Genomic DNA, 22,213 nt, shown 5'->3' on the forward strand with positions numbered 1-22,213 from the left:
ATGCAAGACTATAAGGAGAAGGCGGGGGTGCAGCACTAGGTAAATTGCTCCCACGGAGAGTTAATGCAGACACAATGGGCCAATTGGCCTCCTTCTATGCTTGTTAACGATTCTCTGACTCCGTGATAAAGCACATTACATCTCTCAGAATTGTCTCAAAACACTTCACGTGAAGTGAGCTGTTTTCAGGAGTAAATATATATAAGTGAATACAGCAGTTATTTTGTGCACAGTAATGGCACACGACAACAGTAAACTGAATGAACAATTAATTTGGATGAACATTGAGCAGAGTAACAGGAGAACTACTGCTCTTCTTTGAATAGCAGTGGGCCACTGGGGGTCGGGTGAGGTGGGGTGGGGGGAGCATCTGAAGTTCAATTTAGAGGACAGCCACTGCCCCTATCAAATAAAAAATTCCACTTGCATAAGTAATCTTCCAAAGGGGAACTGCCAATGCGAAAGTCTTCCAAGGCTTCTACTGGCTCTCAATTTTCTTTGGGACTGCATTTCATACCCTTCATTTTGTCATATTTTGAGAGGCTCCTGTTAGGTCCATCATCATCAATTGCAAACATCCATACGTCCTCCTTAAATGAACTCATCTTTACTCACTCTCAATACTTCCATATCAAAACATATGTCCTAGTTATATTTTTCTTAAAGGTTATTTGTGTTCTTAAATTTGACCCATTACCATCCCCATAACGTAATCCCGCAGCAACTATTTCACTCTGGAAACTTATTTACTGATCTCTATGGTCAGAATTTTACACCCTCCCTGGCTGAGAGGAGGGGGACCGGGGAGTTCTAAAATCTGTTAGGATGCCATGGGGTGCCATGCTTGTCACCTTCCCACCTATGCTGACATTTTACCTGGTGACCTCCCGACTGGCCAGGGGGTGGAGTGGGCTCCTGACCGGGCACCCTGTGGCCCACAGAGAGCCACGTGCAGTACGGGCCACCTCAGGCTGCCTCTGCTGAAATGTTCACCCATGCCTTTGTTACCTCTAGAATCAATTATTCCAGTGACAATGAATCAGTCTGTGTCTGTATGCAGCAAGACCTGAGGCGGGGTGGCAGGGGGCAGGGTGGGGTGAGGGGGGTTTTTGGCCCCTGCCTGCATATTTGAAGGTGCTAGGGGGGCACATAAAATAAAATGGGTGGTCAGTCCACCACCTTTCCACCAACCCCCGAGCTGTCACCCACATTACAGTGGGCGGGTAAGGCGTCAGTCAGCATGCCTGCGCTTAGGCCTATTGAGGCCCTTAAGTTGCCAATTAAAGCAACTTAAGGGTTACTTTCCCAACTCAGGGTAAAAGCAGGGAGGAAGGATAGGATCTCCTTTAGAGTGCCCCCTGTTCCCATCAGCTACAAAAATACTATGGTTACAAGAGCAGGTCAGAGGCTTGGAATTCTCATGTGAGTAACTCACTTCTTGATTCCCCAAGCCCATCCAAATTCTACAAGACACAAGTCAGCAGTGTGATGGATTACTCCTGGTGTTAGCCCCTCTCAATTTTGGATCCACCACTGAGGTATACAGTTAGCGTCGGCTGCACATTGCAATCATGTAAATTAGCAGGCAGTGTGTAATTGGCATGCTGTTTGCATTGGATACAGCAGGCACGTCTTAATCAAGCTTTGCGCTCCCTATACCCATTTTCGGGAATTTCAAATCTGACATTTGGGAAGTTTTTGAAGCTAAAAATCAGAGTTAAATGCTGCAATTCTTTATTTACTGATTATTATTCTTATAAGCTACTTTCTCCTCTAAAGATTCTTCCTAAGAAATGCCATTCCCCAACCAAACCATTCCTCACTGTCCATTGAAACTGATGACCAGGATAAGTAAGTCTTCTTCCTCCACTTGAATATCTCCCCCAGATTATCTGACTGAGATAAATTGAGGACATTATCACCACCTTCTGTCAATTCTTTCACTTTCATAGTAAGTAAAGCTGATTTTGTACTTCAATAATATAAAGATTTTGACCAGTGCAAAATTATTGGAACTACAATTGTTCATGGTCTGAATAAATTTTAAATGGATTTCTAAAATATTCTGTTCATATATCTGAATTGACCTGCTTAACAAAAATACTGAGAGTCAGCCGCCGGTCTGTGGCACAGGGATAAGCATGGATTAACAATTTGGGTCTACAATTTCAAACAGTGCAAAGCTGTCTGAGGAAGTGAAGGACTTTCCTTGGTATTCAAGGGCAGTGTGGGCACACAATGCTGCAGTGACAGTCTCATCAATGGCCTGCCTTACAATGACGCAGTTTCAAACAGTGTTGCAAAGAACGTCACATTAAACGTTAGCTGTTGGTCAATGATGAAGTAAAGATTTCACCTGCTGGTCTCCTGCCTCACTGAACACCATTCTATTTTATATTTTGTGAGCAATAAACTATCTTACACAATCCAATCCTTCAAAGATTTACAGTACAATGCTGTTAAAACTCAATTTCAGTTGAGGTACAAAACAGGAAACAGCATATTGGCTGTCAATGGGAAAGAAAATCAAGGAAGTTGTAAAGCAGACATGACACCAGTCAGCTTTTTGCCTCTGCAAAAATGGAATTTTACATTCTGGGATAATTTTAACCCACTCTGCCAGGGCAGGCACGCAGCTCAAGTAGCCTCCAACCTGCCATGTTAACCCTACGTTTTATTTAGGCAGCAGAGGGTCTCCCATGAATGCATGCAAATCTGGGTCTAATGTCAATGAGAACCCTTGTAGTATGGTCTATGGCAGGTACCACATTGGTAAAAACTGATGTGGAAGAAGAGGAGGCCTTACAAAGTAAGTCAAAGCTATCCTTTATATGTTAGGACCAGCAGAAGTGCTTTTCTAAGTCTTGCCATAGGAAATTTGAGCCTCTGCTTCCACAGGGTCCTCATCCCTTCTCATTCCCTTCTCTGCCCTAATTCATCTCCTGCCACATCCATGGACTGCCTTGGTGCTGGTGGGTGGCCTTCATACCCTGCAATTGTGACCTGGCTGATGTTGGCCAACTGCCTCTTTCTATTTAACTGCTGGTTGATAGGATGGTTTTCTGTTTAGATATTAAAATTCATCATTTTTTTATTCTTTCAGGGATGTGGGCGACGCTGACAAGGCCAGAAATTGTTGCCTATCCCTAATTGCTATTAAACTGAGTAGCTTCAAATCCATTTCAGAGGGCAGTTAAGAGTCAACCATATTGTTGTGGGTCTGGAGTCACATGTAGGCCAGACCAGGTAAGGATGCCAGATTTCATTCTCTAAAGGACATTAGTGGGTGTTAATGACAATCAGTGATAGTTTCATGTCACCCCGCATCACTGAGACTGGCTTTCAATTCCAAATTTATTAATTGAATTCAAATTCCACCAGCTGTCATGCTGGGATTTGAACCCATGGGCAGAATTTGCACTAAGTGCAGTAGTGGGCGGGAAAAACAACGCTTTAACCTGTCGGTCACAATGGCAGCTTTTCACGCCGTATCGCCCAAGCCCGCCCATTACTTATGCATTCCAGGGATACAAGCCATTTCGATGGTGGGTGGGCTCCAATTCGCCAACCCTGCCATCACCTCGCCGCTTCATCATGCCAGGCACCACATTTAAAGCACATCCACACTCAGTGCTTCCAGCCCAGGACGGCAGCAAAAAAGACATGGCCCTGGAAGACAAGAAGACTGCAGCCCTTGTGTGCTTTTTGGATGCCATGAAGGCCCGCTGTGATGTCCTCTACCCCCGCTCTAGCTGTAGGACGGCAGCAACATTATCACTCCGGCTTGGTAGGCGATGGCAGGGGTGATCAGTGCCAATGCTGCACAGAAGAGGTTGGCCAAACAATGCAGATTGAGGATGAATAATCTCATCCGTGCAGCCAGGGTATGGCAACCATCTCATCTCTCTAAACTCACATGCTCAAGCCCATCACACATTCATTGGCATCTCGCTCACTGCCAGCTCAAGAGACATCACTACCCATTCTCACACACATACCCTCACATGTCCAACTGACCTCATCTCCTCTGGAGACTGCCTCCTCAGCCCTCATCATCTTGAGGCCACTTGCACAGATCAACATGTGCCCCCACACACACCCTGGGATAACCTCCTTCCCTAGTACAGCCCTCGTCCTGCAGCCTCTTCCCTTGCCTGAGGCCATTTCTCCTCCTTCCCCAAGCAAGCCTTAACCCTGCAGCCATTGAAAAGCCACCCACATATGGCTGATCTGGTAGGTAAAGACCTGCCGTGAGCCCCCCTAAAAGTGATGTGCTGCTGTCTGTGAAGCCTGGTGCTGATAACTGCGAGTGCTGACTGAAGCAAGGTAGCCAAACAAACCTTGAAGTCCCGAGCGAAGTACAGCCCGCCAAGTGCATGCCTTATATATGCTGTTGTGAAACACATTGGCTTGTTTTCCTGCTGACATGGGCAGACGATCCAGCGGGGGGGGAGGGGGGGTAGCGGGAGGGGGTGTGGGGGACGATTCCAGCAGGCTGGCCTAATGATGATATGCAGATGTATTACAATGAGGTCCCTGACATCCGATGGTGGGAAACACAGCCCGCCTTTGGCGAGCTGAGCGGACAATCGTAAACTGGTTTCACGCCATCGTGAAACCAATCGTGCCACATTGTCCACTCATGCTACCGAACACACCCGAAGCCAGCGGACATGGAAAATCCCGGCCCATGTCCTCAGAGCATTCACCTGGACCTCTGGATTACTAGTTTACTGGTCCTGTGATATTACCACTATGCTACCATCTTCCTGTGTTTGTTTTTATGTTTTTAGTTGTCAGTACAGCTCATTTTTGGAATAATGTAATTCCAACAGCCTCAGCCCAGAAGACCAAAAATAAAGATCATAATGACACCAGTGAAGTAATTCTCTTCCTCAATGAAGAAATTTCAACTATATCACATACTTAATCCAACTGTTCTTCACAATTCACTTTGTTAAAGCAGTTGGTATCAAATAAATTGCCTCTTTTAGCATCAGTTATGGCTCAGTGGATACTGCTCTTGCCTCTGACTCAGAATGTTGTAGGTAAGTCCCATCCCAGTGTCTTAAGCACAAAAATTCTAGGCTGATACTATCAGGGAGGCACTGAGGAAGTACTATGCAGTCAGATGTACCGCCATTTAGATGTGACATTAAACGAGCCCCCTCTGCCCTCTCAGGTGAATGTAAAAAATCCCATGGCACTATTCTGAGGAAGAGCAGCAGAGATATCCCTGGTGTCCTGGTCTATATACATCCCTCAACCAACATCACCAAAACAAATTCTAACCATTATCATGTTGCTGGTTGTGGAAGTTTACTGTGCGTAAATCAGTTGCTGCATTTCTTACATTACAACAGCGAATACATTTCAAAAGTACTTCATTGGACGTAAAGCACTTTGGGATGTTCTGAGATTCTGAAAGGCATGATAGAAATACAAGTCTTCCTTTCAGTGCATACCACTAGTGCATTACTACACTGTGCCCATGTAGAAGATATGTTCTGTACACTAGGCCTGGTACACTTCTTCCTAAAGGACCTATGTACTTGAAAAGGGAAAATATACAAGTCTATAGGGAGAGGGACTAATTGAATAGCACTTCCAAAGTGCCAGCACAGGCATGAGGAATGAATGGTCCCCCAATTTGTTCGCTTCCAGAGCAGGACCCCAATTTTGTTACGCTCCTTGGTGAGGAGGAATGAGCTGGCTCCCTTTCTTTATTCAACCCCCTTGGTTGGTCACAACATGGTTAATTAAAAGGGATCCCTTCTCCCGTGGGCACCTTTTCCCAGTCCAAATACATTTATTTTTTTAGAAGGACCCAATTTACCAGGTTTCCTTGAGTCAAAGAAAGAGTAAGTTTATTAGTTGCTAAAAACTTGAGAAAAATAATAAAAACTCAACACATATACGCACAGATCAGAAATGAGAAGTTAACAGTCCAAATTAAAGTTTAAAAAGATATACAAATTAGCCTATGGCTTGTCCATGAGACATAGATGGCGAAATGTTGTGGCCATGAAATTGGGTGATCTCAGTGGAGCTGACTTTGGCAGTTCCGCAGTTGGTTTGGAGACACTTAGCTCAGCAGTGTAGCTGAAAAGGCTGTCCTATTTCTTTTTTGATTGTAGCTTCTGCTGATCCTTGCCTCCAGCAACAGAGAGAGAGAGAGAGAGAGACTTCACCTGCAACTGCAGGGGTGACTAATTGGTCTTCTTCTTGCTGTCACACACAGCATTCCAGCTTTTTAACTGAGTTTTTCCTGTGTATTCTGGAAGAGGAAAATCTTTGACTCACACCAAGAGTCCATGTTCTTTTCATCTCATACCATTTACATTTTCTGACATATAAATCAACAGCAGATAGATTTTTGGGTGACTGCTGAGATGTGCAAATCAGCCTTTTGTCTCACAATCACAGGAAATTAAAGTTCATTCTTTTGCATCTTTCCTATCTCCCTTTCACATGTCTCTGTTTGAAGAAGGCCATGACACCTTTCAGGTGAGACATTCCATGTCCTCTCAGGACCAATCGGTCAAGTATAATTCACATAGGAATTTTCCAGAATGTAGTCACTTTACATTATCAGCCATCTTCTGCTCAGTGTCTTTACATGCATTTCTTTAAAAACACACAAGTCTTCCTTAAAAAGTTCAATATGCCCGTACGTAATTTATGGCCGTAATGGACTTTTCATGACAGTGGTCGCCTTCTATGCTGTGTGATTCTATAGTTTTATGATTTTAATATACATAAGGGGTAAGTGAGCATTTGACTTAGTGGCAGCATTCCCGTCTCATTGTGCAAAGGTACAGGATTCAAACCCTATGCCATAGAGTCCTAGAGAGTGAAAATCAGAGTTCCAACTCTGAAATCTGGGTTGAAATCCAGTGGGATACTCATGTCTGGTGGATGTGTGTGACAGCTCATCATAAGGGATGTAGGAAGCCATAAAACCTTTCTGCCATTTCGGACTGACTACCCTGTCAGCTAGAATGAAGGTGGCTATGACCGTGTAAGCTGCATTAGCAACCTGACAGGTTGTCAAGAGGCTATGCCCCTTTATTTTTAGAATATACAATTTTTTCAACTTTCAACTGACAGAAAATTTTGCAATTTGAACTGAGACAGAAAAACTGCTTTAAAGTACAAGGCCACATTCCAAGGTGAAAGCAAGAAACAAACAAATCACCCTTGAGGGAGTGTGAAGAGAAAGACATTTCCTATAAACCAGACACCCGTCAAAACTCATAGCCATCTAAGGAAGAGGCATTAAAAATGCAAAGTATTGAAACAATGGCTCCACATACAGACACACCCAAAAGCTCTTGGAAATACACAATGGATGAAGTATTTCCAAGCCACATTTCAAGTTTCCAGCCACTTGAGAGCGATTGCAAGTGACACAGGTGGTGTCAAGAAAGTTTTCAGTAGAGGAAACAAGTTAAAAGCTGCCCTCTCTTTGTTTTTGGAATAATCGTGTCGCCCGGTTCGAGAAGCCAACTCTACTAGAAACCTACTAGTGAACCGAGATTTCATAATAATTGCGACATCTTCTACATCTGACCATATACAAGAAACCAGCTAACCTAAATTGGACACAGCATTTAAAATCTACACCTCAGGGACAATCAAAGGACATTTAATTGTATATTCTTTTACTTTTTCCTCATTGGACTCTAACTACCCTTATTTCTGATACGCATGTGTGTGTCAATATGAGTGTCTGTGTTTGTGTGTCTATGTGTGTGCATGCGTACGTTTTTGCATGCGTATGTGCATATGCATGTATATGTGCACATATGTATGTGCGCCAGAATGACAGCAGGAGGACCGAGTGCTTCACGTTGTGTTTTTATTATTTTTCTCAGATTTAGCAGTTAATAAATTTGCTCTTTCTTTGACTCAAGAAATCCTTGCCTGATTGGCTCCTTATTGATCACAGCTTAAATAGTTAAATATATTCTGATTTGGAAAAGGCATATCCTTGCGAAAAAGAAACTTAAACCTTTGTTGTGACCAATCAAGGAGGTTGCCTCCTCACCTGGTCGTAACATAGGTCACAATGTGAATCAGTCTGCGAATCCTTACATTACTTCATATTCTCAGCAAAGGGAAGAGTGTGAAGATAGCACAACAACCTAAGGGATAGTTTTTTTTCACTTTTGCATTCCTGGTGTATACATGCGAGAACTCGATGGGCTGAATGGCCTCTTTCTGTGCCGTAGATCCAATATTTTATGATATCGGGCACAGAGGAAAATGAGCCTGGAAGCACAATTGTGGAATATGACCCCTTCAGTGCTCTGAACCTTTGATACTTCCTCTCTTCCTCTGCCATCTGTAACCTAAAAATATACCTTTCCTCACAGCACGCCAAGCATGTGTGAACTTCGCTGACTCTCAACATTTTTCCTTTCTTGCTTCCTGCTCTGTTATAACGTTAAGTGTCAAAATCTACCTGAGATGTTAATTTGGTATGGGAAGTTATATCTGAGTTTTGGTAGAGGGTGGGAAGAAAAATGTTAGAAGTGAGCAACTTAGTCTTTTTATGCATTTATTACATTACAAATTTTATTTGCAGGTATATAAGGAAGAGATGGGTGAGAAATGAATATTCTGCTGAAAGGATTTAGAAATTTTTTTGAGGATCATAAAGTTCCTTTTTGATTGATTCTGGAAAATTTGAATTAATTTTGATTTTGTTGTGGGAAATTTAAGGCAATAATGGTCTTTTGTGAATGGACATTACTGGCATAATATACATCAAAGACACAAATTTTTTACAGAGAAATAATGGAGTGAAATTGGTCCCCGGCTGTAGTACAAAACGGGCAGTAGAAAATTGCTCGCCTGTTTAAACCCTGCCAGTGGTAAAGAAAATCAGATAGGGCAGGATGTAAAATGGACTGCAAATTCACTGTCGCCTGCTTTGCACTACTGCCCAAAGCTAGTTTCACCTGAATGACTAAGATAAATAACGGAAATCAGCAACAGATTCAATATAATTATGGCAGTGTCACTCAGCATCACACATCGGTGTGAAGATCAACAGAAATCAAGGGCTTAATCAATCACTTCTGAAAACATGGCCCACAAATAAAACAATGGCATGGATCCACATGAGTTAGGACCTCCCAATACCTGAACTTGAATCTATCCCATGTGAAGGCAATGTTGGCTGTGAAGGCTCAGTGATTTGGCCAAACCTCGACCTGGATCCTATTAGGCAAAGCCCCCATACAAAACTGCCCATAATTCATTGTAAACTGATAATCTCACTCAGAGAAATACAAAAGAGGTTAACTGGAAATTCATCTCATTGCTGTCTGTGGAATCTTGTATGTCAAAAAAAGCAGCTGGTTAAGAGCTAATACTAAGTGATTCAAAATAAATGCAATTTACCATCTGATGCTGTATAGAAATAAATCTGTGCTTTCCATTGCAGCTCCACACAAGAAGCTATGATTACAAAAACAGTTTCTGTGGACTCACGGGTACCTCGAAAGTGAAAAATTGCAAAACAAAAATAGACCTTTAACTTATGCTGTGTATCATGCAAAGTCTTCTCTTTAGTTAATTTTCAAAACTCCCTGAGTTTTCTTTAACAAATTCCTGGCATTTAGCAGCCCAACCGGAGGTGTTAATCCACTTAAAAGTTAAAATGCAATTTAAATAAAAGAAAAATACGAAGCACACTTATGCTGTGCCACAGTTAAGTAGCAATGTAGGTGTTAGAAAATCTCTTATTTACAAAAGAATAGCTGAGTCACTCTTGCCTTGTTACAGGATTTACTGCAACACTAGCCGAGAGTAATTTACACCAACAGTAACTATCATGCAGTTCCTATCATGCAGTTATTAAAAGGCTTAATAAGAAAGGTTTTGAAAATGAGAAATACTTCGGCCTGGATTTTCTGGCCCCATTGTGGTGGGACCTGCCACGGGAGATTTGGTGGCCCAGCCAAAAATGCATTGATTTTAGGCGGGGCCAGACAATCCCTGCAGCGTGTGGGGCTGGAAAATCCCGCCCTTTGTTAAATTGCACAATAGGCTGAATTTTATCAACTTTGAAGAAGTCCCGCTGCCGGAACTGAAAGTGGGGCCACTGGCAGCCTGTTCATTGACTGCCATTATGGCTTTTATCAAATTGAGGGCAGTGACCCCTCACCCCCTCATCAGAGGACTGGTAGTTCGTCTACGACACCACGAGCAGTGGCCAGGGCTGTGACTGCAGGACGAGAAGAAGGCAACTCCATGGTGAAGCACCCTCGAAGACAAGGAAAATGTATTTTAAAGACCCAGGGCCAGACAGGTAGGCCTTGGTGATCTGGTGGTGGGGTGGGGTAGCTGTCACCTTCAAGTGGTGGCCACTGCCATCATGCGGTTCCTCCAGGGGCCATGGAGTGGCCCTTAAGGAGAGCTACCCCTGGGGACTGGCTGGGAGGCCACCAGAGTTTACTTGGTAGACTCCACATGCGGCAGTGGACTCTTCCGATGCGGGTAAAAGTGCCGGCGGGTGGGGGTGGGGATGGTGAAAGTGGCCCTTAATTGGACACATCAGTGGTTCAATTAGCCGCTTGATGGGTAGCTGCACCACTGAGGTTCCCACCACTCTTAATATACCATTATGGCAGGAAGATATCAGCTTCCTACTGCTGCCCCCGCCATTTCACCAGCCCTCTTGTCTCCCAGTTCGTTTCCAAATGGCTGTTAAAAGTCAGCCATCATTTTAATGAGTTCAGCAGTGCAAAGTTTCAGAACATCTTCTCTACCCCAAGGATTTTTGAGACATTGATTGTCTTTTATGTCAAAAGTCCTGGACAACATTCAGGCTTGGGCAGATGGGTTGGATTTACAGGGCACCATATTCCCTGGCCCCCTGACTGAAAAGTCAGGTGTCAGCCCACCAACCTGATATCCGGTTTCCCTGCAGTGATATTACGTCGGGGGCAGCCTTAATTGTTTTAGAATGAGACTTCCGCCCCCATCTGGGAGGAAGTCCTGGCCCTGAGAGCTGATTGTTAGACTGGGCGGGGTGGGTGGCGGGTTAAAGGAGGTCACGATCTTGTGGAGGGGTCTTTCCGACGGGCACAGGGGACACCTCAAATGAGGTGCCTCCCCTTCCTGCCCAACAAGTGAAAATGCCACGTCCCCCCAATCGGCGGAGGTGGAATGAGGTCCTTAAGTGACATCAAATGATCAATGGATGACAGTGGCATAGTCAAAATGTTACTGCATTAGTTCCCCAGAGGGACAGGCTAGTGGTCTGTGGGAATGGGTTCAAATACCACCATGGCAGCTGGTGGAATTTAAATTAAATTAATAAATCTGGAATTATAAAACTAGTCTCAGTAATGGTGATCATGAAGCTATCATCAATTGTAAAACTCCATCTGGTTCACTAATGTCCTTCAGGGAAGGAAAACTGCCATTCTCACCTGATCTGGCTTAAATGTGGCTTCTGACCCACAGCAATGTGGTTGACTCTTAAATGCCTTCTGAAATAGCCTAGCATGCCACTCAGTTCAAGGGCAATTAGGGATAGGCAACAAATGTTGTTCCTGCCAATGACACCCACATCTCGTGAAGGAATGCAAGAAAGTATTGCTCTCCACCCACATCCTCTCTCCCCATCCCAACCCTACTTCCTTTCATTTCCAGCCCAGAATAAATTCTCACAACTTTCTCAATTTTCAACTGCAGTTTCAAAATCCTAACTGTCTATCGTGTGGCCCTCCGTTTACCATGGCATTTCTGCAGCTACCTATCTGCTCAACCATACCTTCACCTCTATCTTTGCTGCCCTCACCTCCATGAAAACCATTACTCACTCGCCCTGGCTGTTACCTCTGGCACTCTCCACTGCCTTAACTCCAAGGAGATGAAAGGATATGGCTGACAACTTGTTTCGCCACTTATCATCAGTGCTGGCAGGACTGCATAAAGCATTCTCGGGTCCTCCTCTCATCTGCCAAAATTGATCATTATTCCAGAACTGTCTTGGAATTTAACGATAACGCTTGGTTTCTTTTCTCTACGGCAAACCATCCTCTTAAGCTCTTCTCTTCTTTCTCCTCCAGCCCCACCTCCAACAACAAATGTGATGAGTTTGTGGACTTATTTGTCGCTAAAATTGTGACCATCCAATAAGTTGCCTCTGCTGCTCCTCGTCCTTTCACTACTTCCTCTAAGGTTCTTCTCATCCCTAGCCCTGCGCTTGCATCTTCCTCCTATCTCGTCTCATGCCCTCTCTAGATCACCTTGTTCTTGAGATCCATCTCCTGCTCCCTTGACCCTATTTCCAATAACCTGCTGACTATCCAACCTCATCCGCCAAGTTAGTTGTTATCACTCCCCTCCTCAAAAGGCTAACCTTGACTCCTCGGTCCATGCAAACTACCATCTCATGTCCAACCTCCCTTTCCTGTCTAAAGGCTTTAAACCTGCTAACAGCACTGTGGGTGTGTGTATACCACATGGACTGCAGTGGTTCAAGAAGCTCATCACCACCTTCTCAAGGGCAATAGGGATGGGCGATAAATGCTGGTCTAGCCAGCGAGGCGCATATCCCATAAATGAATAAAAAAGAACTCCCAATCCCATGCCCATCTTTCCTGGAATTTCATGTTTGAATCCCTCCAATTAGGGTTCCACCACTGCCACAGTACCAAGAAGGCTTTTATCAAAATCACAAATGACACACTATAAGACTGTAACAATGGTAAAGTATTCCTCCTCATCCTTCTCGGCCTGTTGAGGCAGGGCTTTATCACAGTTTTTTTTTCAATTTATTCATTCATGGGATGTAGATGTCAAGAGGAGGCCCATATGGATCATCCACTCGGCAATTCTGGCTGTAGATGGTAACAAAAGCTTCAGCATTGTCTTTTGCACTGATGTGCTGGGATCACCCATCATTGACGATGGGGATATTTGTGAGCCCCCTCTTCCTGTTAGTTGTTTAATTGTCCACCACCATTCATGACTGGAAGTGGCAGGACTGCAGAGCTTTGATTTGATCCGTTGGTTGTAGGATTGCTTAGCTCTCTACCGCATGCTGCTTCTGCTGTTTGGCGTGCAAGTAGTGCTATGTTGTTGCTGCTGATGGCCCACAGCGCCTCATGGATGCCCTGTCTTGTGTTGCTAGATCTGTTCAAAATCTATCCCATTTAGCACAGTGTAGTGCCACACAACAAGATGAAGAGTACCCTGAATGAGAAGATGGGACTTCATCTCCACAAGAACTGTGCAGTGGTCATTCCTACTAATGCTGTCATGGACAGATGCATCTGCAACAGGTAGATCAGTGAGGATGAGGTCAAGTAGGTTTTTTCCTCTTGCTGATTCACTCACCACCTGCCGTAGACCCAGTCTAGCAGCTATGTCCTTTAGGACTCAGCCAGCTTGGTCAGCAGTGATGCTGCCGAGTTTCTTTTGGTGATGGACATTGAAGTCCCCCAATCAGCGTATATTCTGTGCCCTTATCACCCTCAGTGCTTCCTCCAATTTATGTTCAACGTGGAGGAGTACTGATTCCTCAGCTGGTGGGGGTGCAGTAAGTGGTGACCAGCAGGAGGTTTCCTTACCCATGTTTGACCTGGAACACTCTGTGCAGTTTTGGTATCCACGTTTAAAGAATGATATACTTGTATTGGAGGTGGTACAGCAGATGTTCACTAAATTGGTGTCTAGGATGAGGGGGTTGTCCTATGATAAACTGCTGAGTAAATTGGGCTTATATTCTCTGGAGTTTAGGAGAATGAAAGACGATCTCATTGAAAGGTGCAAAATTCTGAAGGGCTTGATATGGTAGACGCTGAGAGATTGTTTCTGCTTGTTGGGGAGTCTAAAACATGGGGAAACAGTCTCAGGAAAAGGGGCCAATCATTTAGGATTGGGTTGAGGAGAAATTACTTCACTCAAAGGGTTGTGAATCTTTGGAATTATCTACCTCGGAGGGTTGTGGATGCTCCATCAATAACTACATTTAAGGCTTGGATAAACAAGTGTTTTGTCTCTCAGGGAATTAAGGATTATGGGAAATGGACAAGAAAATGGAGTTGAAGTTTAAGATAAGCCATGGTTGTATTGAATAGCAGAGCAGGATTGACAGGCCATATGGTCTATCCTGCTCTATTTCTTGTGTTCTTCTGTTCTTGTGATCATGAGGCTTCATGGAGTCAATGTTGAGGACTCCCAAGGCAATTCCTTCCTGGCTCTGTATCACCATGCTGCTACCTCTGGTAGGTCTGTCCTGACGATGGGACAGGGCATACTCAGGGATGGTGATGGTGGTGCCTGGGACATTGTCTGTAAGGCATGATTCCATGATAAAAACAGAAAGTGCTGGAAAAACTCAGCAGGTTGGAAGCATCTGTGGAGAGAAAAACAGAGTTAACATTTCGAATCCAACATGACTTTTCTTCAGAACAGATTCCATGAGTCTGATTATGTCAGGCTATGTCATCTTCCGATTAGGCACTTTACAGCCTTCTGGACTTAACATTGAGTTCAACAACTTCAGATCATGAACTCTCTCCTCCATCCTCACTCCTTTTTGATCCCCTTTTCTCAAATATTTATTTTTTAATTTTTATATATACATTTCTTTTCCCATCTATTTCTATTATTATTTTAAAATTTATTTCCATTCATTGTTTTATCTCCACCTTTTAGCCTATTTTGATCTTTTCTCTCACCCCACCCCCACTAGGGCCACCTGTCACTTGCTCATCCTTCTTTCTACTCTTAATGTCACCATTAGCACCTCCTTTAGCCAGTATCATCAACACCTCTTCGACCTTTTGTTTATGGCATCTTTTGCAATCTCTCCTTTGCATCCACCTATCACTGGCCTTCAATCCAGCTTCATCTGTCCCACCCCCCTTAAAAAGTATATATTTCACCACATTTCTACTTCTCTTTAGTTCTGAAGAGGAGTCATTTGGACTTGAAATGTTAACTCTATCTTTTTATCCACAGATGCTGTCAGACCTACTGAGTTTTTCCAGCAATTTTTATTTTTGTTTCAGATTTCCAGCATCCGCAGTATTTTGCTTTTATGTCAGGCTGTTGCTTGACTAGTCTGCGGGATAGCTCTCCCAATTTTGGCACAATCCCACAGATGTTAGTAAGGAGGGCTTTGTAGGGTCGACAGGGCTGGTTTTGCAGCTGTTGTTTCCGATGCCAGTTTCATTCCTTTTATACTTTGTAGCAGTTTGATACAACTGAGTGGCTTGCTTGGACATTTCAGAGGGCATTCAAGGGCTTTGGGTCTGGAGTCACATGTATGTAGGCCAAACCAGGTAAGGACACAGATTTCCTTCTCTAAAGGACATTGGTAAGCTAGATGAGTTTTTATAACAATTGACAATGATTTCATGGTCACCATTACTGAGACAAGTTTTTAATTCCAGATTTATTAATTGAATTTAAATTCCACCAGCTGTCATGATGGGATTTGAACCTATGTCCCCAAACCCCATTTACCTGGGCCTCTAGAATACTAATCCAGTGACGTTACCACTACACCAATGCCTCTGCTCAACCATACCAATTTTTTCCAATGCTTTCCACTGTCGTCCAGGTTGAATTGCACTCTCCAGGCTACATTCTTACCTATCCAGCTGTAACCAGTGGATTAACTGCAATGGCTTTACTTCTTGCTTCTGCACTATTATCTTTGGTATCCCCCGAGGATCTATCATGCAGCCCCTTGGCGACATCATCCAAAAACATAGCATCAGTTTCCGCATGTACTGTGTCGACATCCAGCTCTACCTCAGCACTAACTCTCTCGACCCTCCACTGTCTCTAGGCTGTCATACTGCTTGTCCGACATCCAGTACTAGACGAATGAGAATTTCCTCCAACTAAGTATTGGGAAGAACAAAGTCATTGTTTTTGGTCTCACTAACCATAGACTTCGTTCCTCTCTCTGGCAACTTTCTGATGCTGTACCAGGATGTTCACAACCTTGGTGTCATATTTGACACTGAGATGATCTTACAAACATATAGCCATGCCATCACTACAATTGCCTGTTTCCACCTTCATAACATTGCCCAGCTGTGTCCCTGCCTCAGCTCATCCATTGCCATCCTCTTCCATACATTTTTTATCTCTACACTTGACTATTTCAACACACTCATGACCAGCCTCCCATTTTATATCCTCTGTAAAGTTGAGGTAATCTAAAACTCTGATGCTCATGCTCTAACATAAAAATGTAAGAACATAAGAAATGAAAGCAGGAGTAGACCATATGGCCCCTTGATCCTTCTGTGCCACTCAATATAATTCTGCCTCAACTCACATTCCTGCCCTTGATTCCCTGAAAGGCCATTGTTAGCCTACATTGACTCTCCATCTGCACTGGAACGCTGCATTGGGCTGCATTAGAGTGATTAATTTGGCGTTTGGTGAGAGAGGGAGTTCGGTGAAGAGGGAAAGAAGTGATCCTTTCATTTTCTAAATGTCCTCAGTAAGAAGAGTGGTGGCCTTGGTAAGTTGGACCTGGTGAGTAATTCTTCTGTCCTTAATATTCTCTAAACTAGAGGAAGTAAAAGTAAATGGAGTAATTTAAGGGTAGGTCATGGCAGGGCAACGTGGCCAAATGGAATGCTCCTCCTGTGCAATGTGAGAAGCCAGGGATACTTCCAGTGTCCAGGGCGACCACATGTGCAGGAAATGTCTCCAACTCCAGCTACTCAAAATCCATGTTTCAGAGCTGGAGCTGCAGTTGTAGTCACTATGGAGCATCCGCAAGGATGAGATCCTCGTGGATAGCACGTACGGTGAGGTGGTCACACTGCAGGTATAGAATGCACAGGCAGAAAGGGAATGGGTGACTGCCAGGCAGATTAAAAGCACTAGGCAGGTAGTGCAGGAATCCACTGGGTCCACCTCTCTCTCTAACACTTCTTCTGTTCTGGATACTGCTGGGAGAGATGGTTTCTCAGGGGAATGCAGCCAGAGCCAAGTCGGTGGCACCACAAGTGACTCAGTTGCACAGTGTGGGAGAAAAAAAGAATGGGAGAGCAATAGTGATATGGGATTCTATTGCAAGGGGAACAGATAGACATTTCTGCAGCCACAGACGTGACACCAGGATGGTATGTTGCCTCCCTGGTGCCAGGGTCAAGGATGTCACTGTGTGGCCGTAGGACATTCTGAAGGGGGAGGGCGAACAACCAGAGGTCGAGGTCCACATCAGTACCAACAACATAGGTAAAAAGAAACATGAGGTCCTGAAAGCAGAATATAGGGTGCTATGAAATAAATTAAAAAGCAGGACCTCAAAGATAGTAAACTCAGGATTACTCCCAGTGCCACATGTTCTTGAGATCAGGAATGGGAATATCAACCAGATGAATGCGTGACTGGAGAGATGGCTTAGGAGGGAGGGATTTAGATTCCTGAGACATTGGAACCATTTCTGGGGAAGATGGAACCATTAAAAACTGGACAGGTTGCACCTCAGCAGGGCTGGGGCCAATATCCTCATAGGGGTATTCACTAGCACTGTGGGGGAGGGTTTAAACTAGAATGGCATGGGGATGGGAACCTGAGTGGGGACACACAAGAGAGGGAAACAAAGATAGAAATGAAAGACAGAAAAGCAAAAGAGCAAAAGTGGAAGGCAGCGAAAACAGGGGCTAGCAGCAAATGGGGCCAAAGATCAAGAAAAATGTGTGTAAAAAGACAAGTCTAAAGGCGTTGTATCTGAATGCACGGAGAGGAATTAACAGCGCAAAAAGATGTAAACGGGTACAATATGTTTGCAATTTGGAGACTTGGCTGCAAGGTGACCATGGCTGGAAACTGAATATCCAAAGGTACTCGACATTTAGGAAGGACAGGCAAAAAGGAAAAGGAGGTGGGGTGGCATTGTTAAATAAGGATGAAATCAATGCAATAGTGAGAGAGGATATTGGTTCAGAAAATCTAGATGTAGAATCAGTCTGAGTGGAGCTACAAAGCAACAAAGGGAAGAAAACATTAGTTGTCTATAGGCCTCCAAACAGTAGTGGTAAAATAGGGTATGGCATTCAACAGGAAGTTAGAGATGCATGTAACAAGGGTGCTACAATAATCGTGGGTGATTTTAATTTAATAAACTGGGCAAACGAAATTAACAATAATACTGTGGCGGATAAATTCCTGGAGTGTGTACAAGATGTTTTTTTAGACCAGTACATCAAAGAAACAACTAGGGAACAGGTTATCCTAGATTGAGTATTGTGCAATGTGAAGGAGTTAATAATCTTGCTATGTGGGGTCCTTTAGGGAACAGTGACCATAACATGATAGAATTCTTCTATAGGATGAAAACTGAAGTAATCCGATCAAAAACTAGGGTCCTAAATCTTAACAAAGGAAACTGCGAAGGTATGAGCATGAGTTGGCTAAGATAGATTGGGGAACTTCATTAAAAGTCATGATGGTGGATTGTCAATAGCTAATATTTAAGGAATGAATGCATGCATAGCAACAGTTATATATATTCCTTTCTGGCACAAAAACACAACAGGAAAAGTGGCCCAGCCATGGCTAACATTAGAAATTAAGGATAGTATTAGATCCAAAGAGGAGTCATATAAAGTTGCTAGAAAAAGTAGCAAGTCTGAGGATTGGGAGCAGTTTAGAATTTAACAAAGGTGGACCAAGAGATTGATTAAGGAGAGAAAATAGGGCATGAGAGTAAGCTTGAACATAAAAGTGGACTGTAAAAGCTTCCATAAGCATGTAAAAAGAAAAAAAAATTAGTGAAGACAAATGTAGGTCCTTTGCAGTCTGAAATAGGAGAATTTATAATGGAGAACAAGGAAATGACAGAGTAATTAAACAAGTACTTTAGTTCTCTCTTCACAGAGGAAGACACAAATAACTTCCCCAAGGGTCTAGTGAGAAGGAGGAATTGAAGGAAATTAGCATTACTAAAAAAATAGTGCTGGAGAAATTAATGGGACTGAAAGCTGATAAATCCCTAGGGCCTGATAATCTACATTGTAGGGTACTAAAGGAGGTGGCAATGAAAATAGTGGATGCGTTGGTTGTCACCTTCCAAAATTCTGTAGATTCTGGAACAGTCCTGGCAGATTCGAGATTGGCAAATATAACCCCTATTTAAAAAGGGAGGGAGAAAACAGAGAATTATAGACCAGTTAGCCTAACAATAGTAGTAGGGAAAATGCTATAAAGGATGTGATAACAGAACACTTAGAAAAGATCAGCCAAGTTAAAAGTTGACATGGATTTAGGACAGGTAAATCATGCTTGACAAACCTACTGGTGTTTTATGAGGATCTAATTAGCAGAATAGATAAGGGAGAACCAGTGGATGTGGTGTATTTGGATTTTCAGAAAGCTTTTGATAACATCCCACATAAGAGGTTAGCATGCAAAATTAAAGTACACCGAATTGTGATAATATATTGCCATGGATTGAGAATTAGTTACCAGACAGGAAACAGAGAGTAGGAATAAATGGGTCCTTTTTGGAGTGGCAGGCGGTGACTAGTTGGATACTGCAGGATCAGTGCTTGGGCCCCAGCTCTTCACACTATATATCAATGATTTGGATGAGAGAACCAAATGTAACATTTCTAAGTTTGCTGATGACACAAAACGGTGGGGATATGAGTAGTGAGGAGGATGTTAAGAGGCTTCAAGGTATTTTAGACAAGTTGAGTGAGTGGGCAAAATACATGACAGATGCAGTATAACGTGGGTAAGTGTGAAGTTATCCACTTTGGTAGGAAAAAACAGAATGGCAGAATATTACTTAAATGGTAATAGATTGGGAAACGTTGATGTACAAAGTGACCTGGGTGTCCTTGTACAGCAATCACTGAAAGTAAGCATGCAGGTGCAGCAAGCAATTAAGAAGGCAAATGGCATGTTGGCCTTCATTGTGAGAGGACTTGAGTACAGGAACAAGGATATCTTACTGCAGCTGCACAGGGCCTTGGTGAGACCACACTTGGAGTATTGTGTGCAGTTTTGGTCTCCTTACCTAAGAAAGGATATACTTGCCATAGAGGGAGTGCAGCAAATGTTCACCATTCTTGGGATGGCAGGACTGTCATATGAGGAGAAATTGGGTCAGCTAAGCCTGTATTCACTGGAGTTTAGTAGAATGAGAGCGGATCTCATTGAAATGTATAAAATTAAGACAGGGCTGGACAGACTAGATGCAGGGATGATGTTTCCTCTGGCTGGGGAGTCTAGAACAAGGGGTCAGTCTCAGGATACGGGGTAGGCTATTTAGGACTGTGAGTAGTGAACCTGTGGAATTCTCTACCAGAGAAGGCTGTGGAGGCCAAGTCACTGAATATATTTAAGAAGGAAATAGATAGAGTTCTAGACTCTAAAGGCATCAAGCGGTATGGGGAGAGCGAGAGTATGGTGTTGAGATAGAGGATCAGCCATGATCATATTGAAGAGCCGAATGACCTACTCCTGTTCCTTTTTCCTATGTTGCTATCTAAGCAATGCGTCGATTTTAAAATTGCATCCTTGTTTTCAAATTCCTCCATGGCCTTGGTCCTCCCTATCTCTGTAATCTCTAGCCCCAGACTCAGCCCGTCATTCATCTGAGATACTCTATTTCTGGCTGCTTGAGCGTTCCTGATTTTAATAGCTCCACCATTGGAGGCCATGCCGTCAGCTGCCGATGCCCTAATTTCTGTAATTCTCTACCAGCCTCTCTGCCTCCCCATCTCTCTTTCCTCCTTTAAGTCACACCTTAAAAAATACCTCTTTAACCAAGCCTTTGGCCATCTGTCTTCCTTATGTGGCTCAGTGTTAAACTTTATACAACAGTATCCCCATGAAGAGCCTTGGGATGTTTTACTATGTTAAAGGCACTATATAAATACAAGTCATTGTTGTTGTAACAGTAATATAAAAGTATGAAAACCCTTATTCAGGAATGACAGTCATTTGGGCTATGAGATCACTTCACCACTGGTGCAATGAATGCTGTTCCCTATTGTATATCTTGTATATAATTCAATAACTCGTATACCATTACCTATGAAGAAAAAGATACAACCATCTAATAGTATGGAATAATAATTATCACTATAAAACCTTGGGTTGCAAACGAGAAACAATAACAGGCAGGAGTTTTTGCAGAGACAGAAATTCATACCTCTAGTACAAGCCAGAGCTGATCTCCATTCTTTACATCCTTCTTATAGTACATTCCATAGAATTTGACCACATTATCATGATCAGAAAGAGCTTGGAGGATGTTGTACTCAGCCTCGATTTCTTCATCAATATCCTAACATCAAAAATATACAAAATTATTGTTCAATTGGAAATCTTCAGTGTCAGATCTGCCAGTTACAACAATACTTTCCAGAATCAGGCACTGAGTTTCGCATTTATCTAATGTGTCTAATTGTTGTTACAGTTTTTCATATTTAAAACAATGATGCAATACATTTAAAAGATTCACAATAGTGCATACAATCTTTGGCATTTAACACCCACTTCCCCTCTTAAACCATTATTTTTGTCTGTTGAAAGGGCTGACTGAGGAATGATTTCACTGGTGGTTACAGCTCCCCAGTACCCTATTGAAATGCGTATTCTTCATGTGTAAACCTAGATGGTGAATGTTGTTCATGGCATGGTGTACTTTTGTCCACAATTAAGTCCATTGACAAAGCTGTTCTCCTACAATGTGGTCCTTTGTTTTCTCCCTCGTTCCTTTTTTGCTCATTTAGTTTATTGTTTTGACTCAAAAGAGTTACAATGTGGTCCTGTTCTCGATCTTCCTCCTGCATGCCTCTTCATTTTTTCTTTCTTTGCCCAGGGCTGCAGTTATTTTATAGCCCTGAGCTCACTTATTCTGTCAGTGAAACCAATATTCATCCCCCAATCCCAGTTGCTATCCCCCACCTTCCCTCTCCTAAGCCCCATGTTTGCCAATATTATTAACCTATTTCTATCATCTGGCACCATCACAAACTCTCAAAACCCTTATTATCTTCCCCTCCTCAAAAATTATCCTCTCTTTTACATTCTCCTCAAATCTCACAGTATCCGGTGGCTCAGTGGTTACAATTTTGCATGTACACCTTAAAATTGAGCAATCAAGCTCCACTTCAGATGTTTGAGCTCATGAAAGGTATTCCTTTATCCCTAACCTTCCCTCGCATACTGAAATGCATTGTTGACTCACAACTGC

The 22,213-nt window shown here is 43.1% G+C and overlaps 1 protein-coding gene across 1 annotated transcript in view; it reads right to left on the reverse strand.

Annotated features, from left to right (window-relative positions):
* The window catches only part of myo3a (myosin IIIA), a 599,990-nt gene that overhangs the window by 507,314 nt on the left and 70,463 nt on the right, over positions 1-22,213 (reverse strand). The window contains exon 2 of the mRNA XM_078535585.1: positions 21,167-21,301. Coding sequence (XP_078391711.1) covers positions 21,167-21,301 — 135 coding nt within the window. The remainder of the gene's footprint in view (positions 1-21,166; positions 21,302-22,213) is intronic.

The sequence above is a fragment of the Cetorhinus maximus genome, chromosome 3 (genome assembly GCF_964194155.1).
Source record: "Cetorhinus maximus chromosome 3, sCetMax3.hap1.1, whole genome shotgun sequence".
In the NCBI taxonomy this organism is placed as follows: Eukaryota; Metazoa; Chordata; class Chondrichthyes; order Lamniformes; family Cetorhinidae; genus Cetorhinus; species Cetorhinus maximus.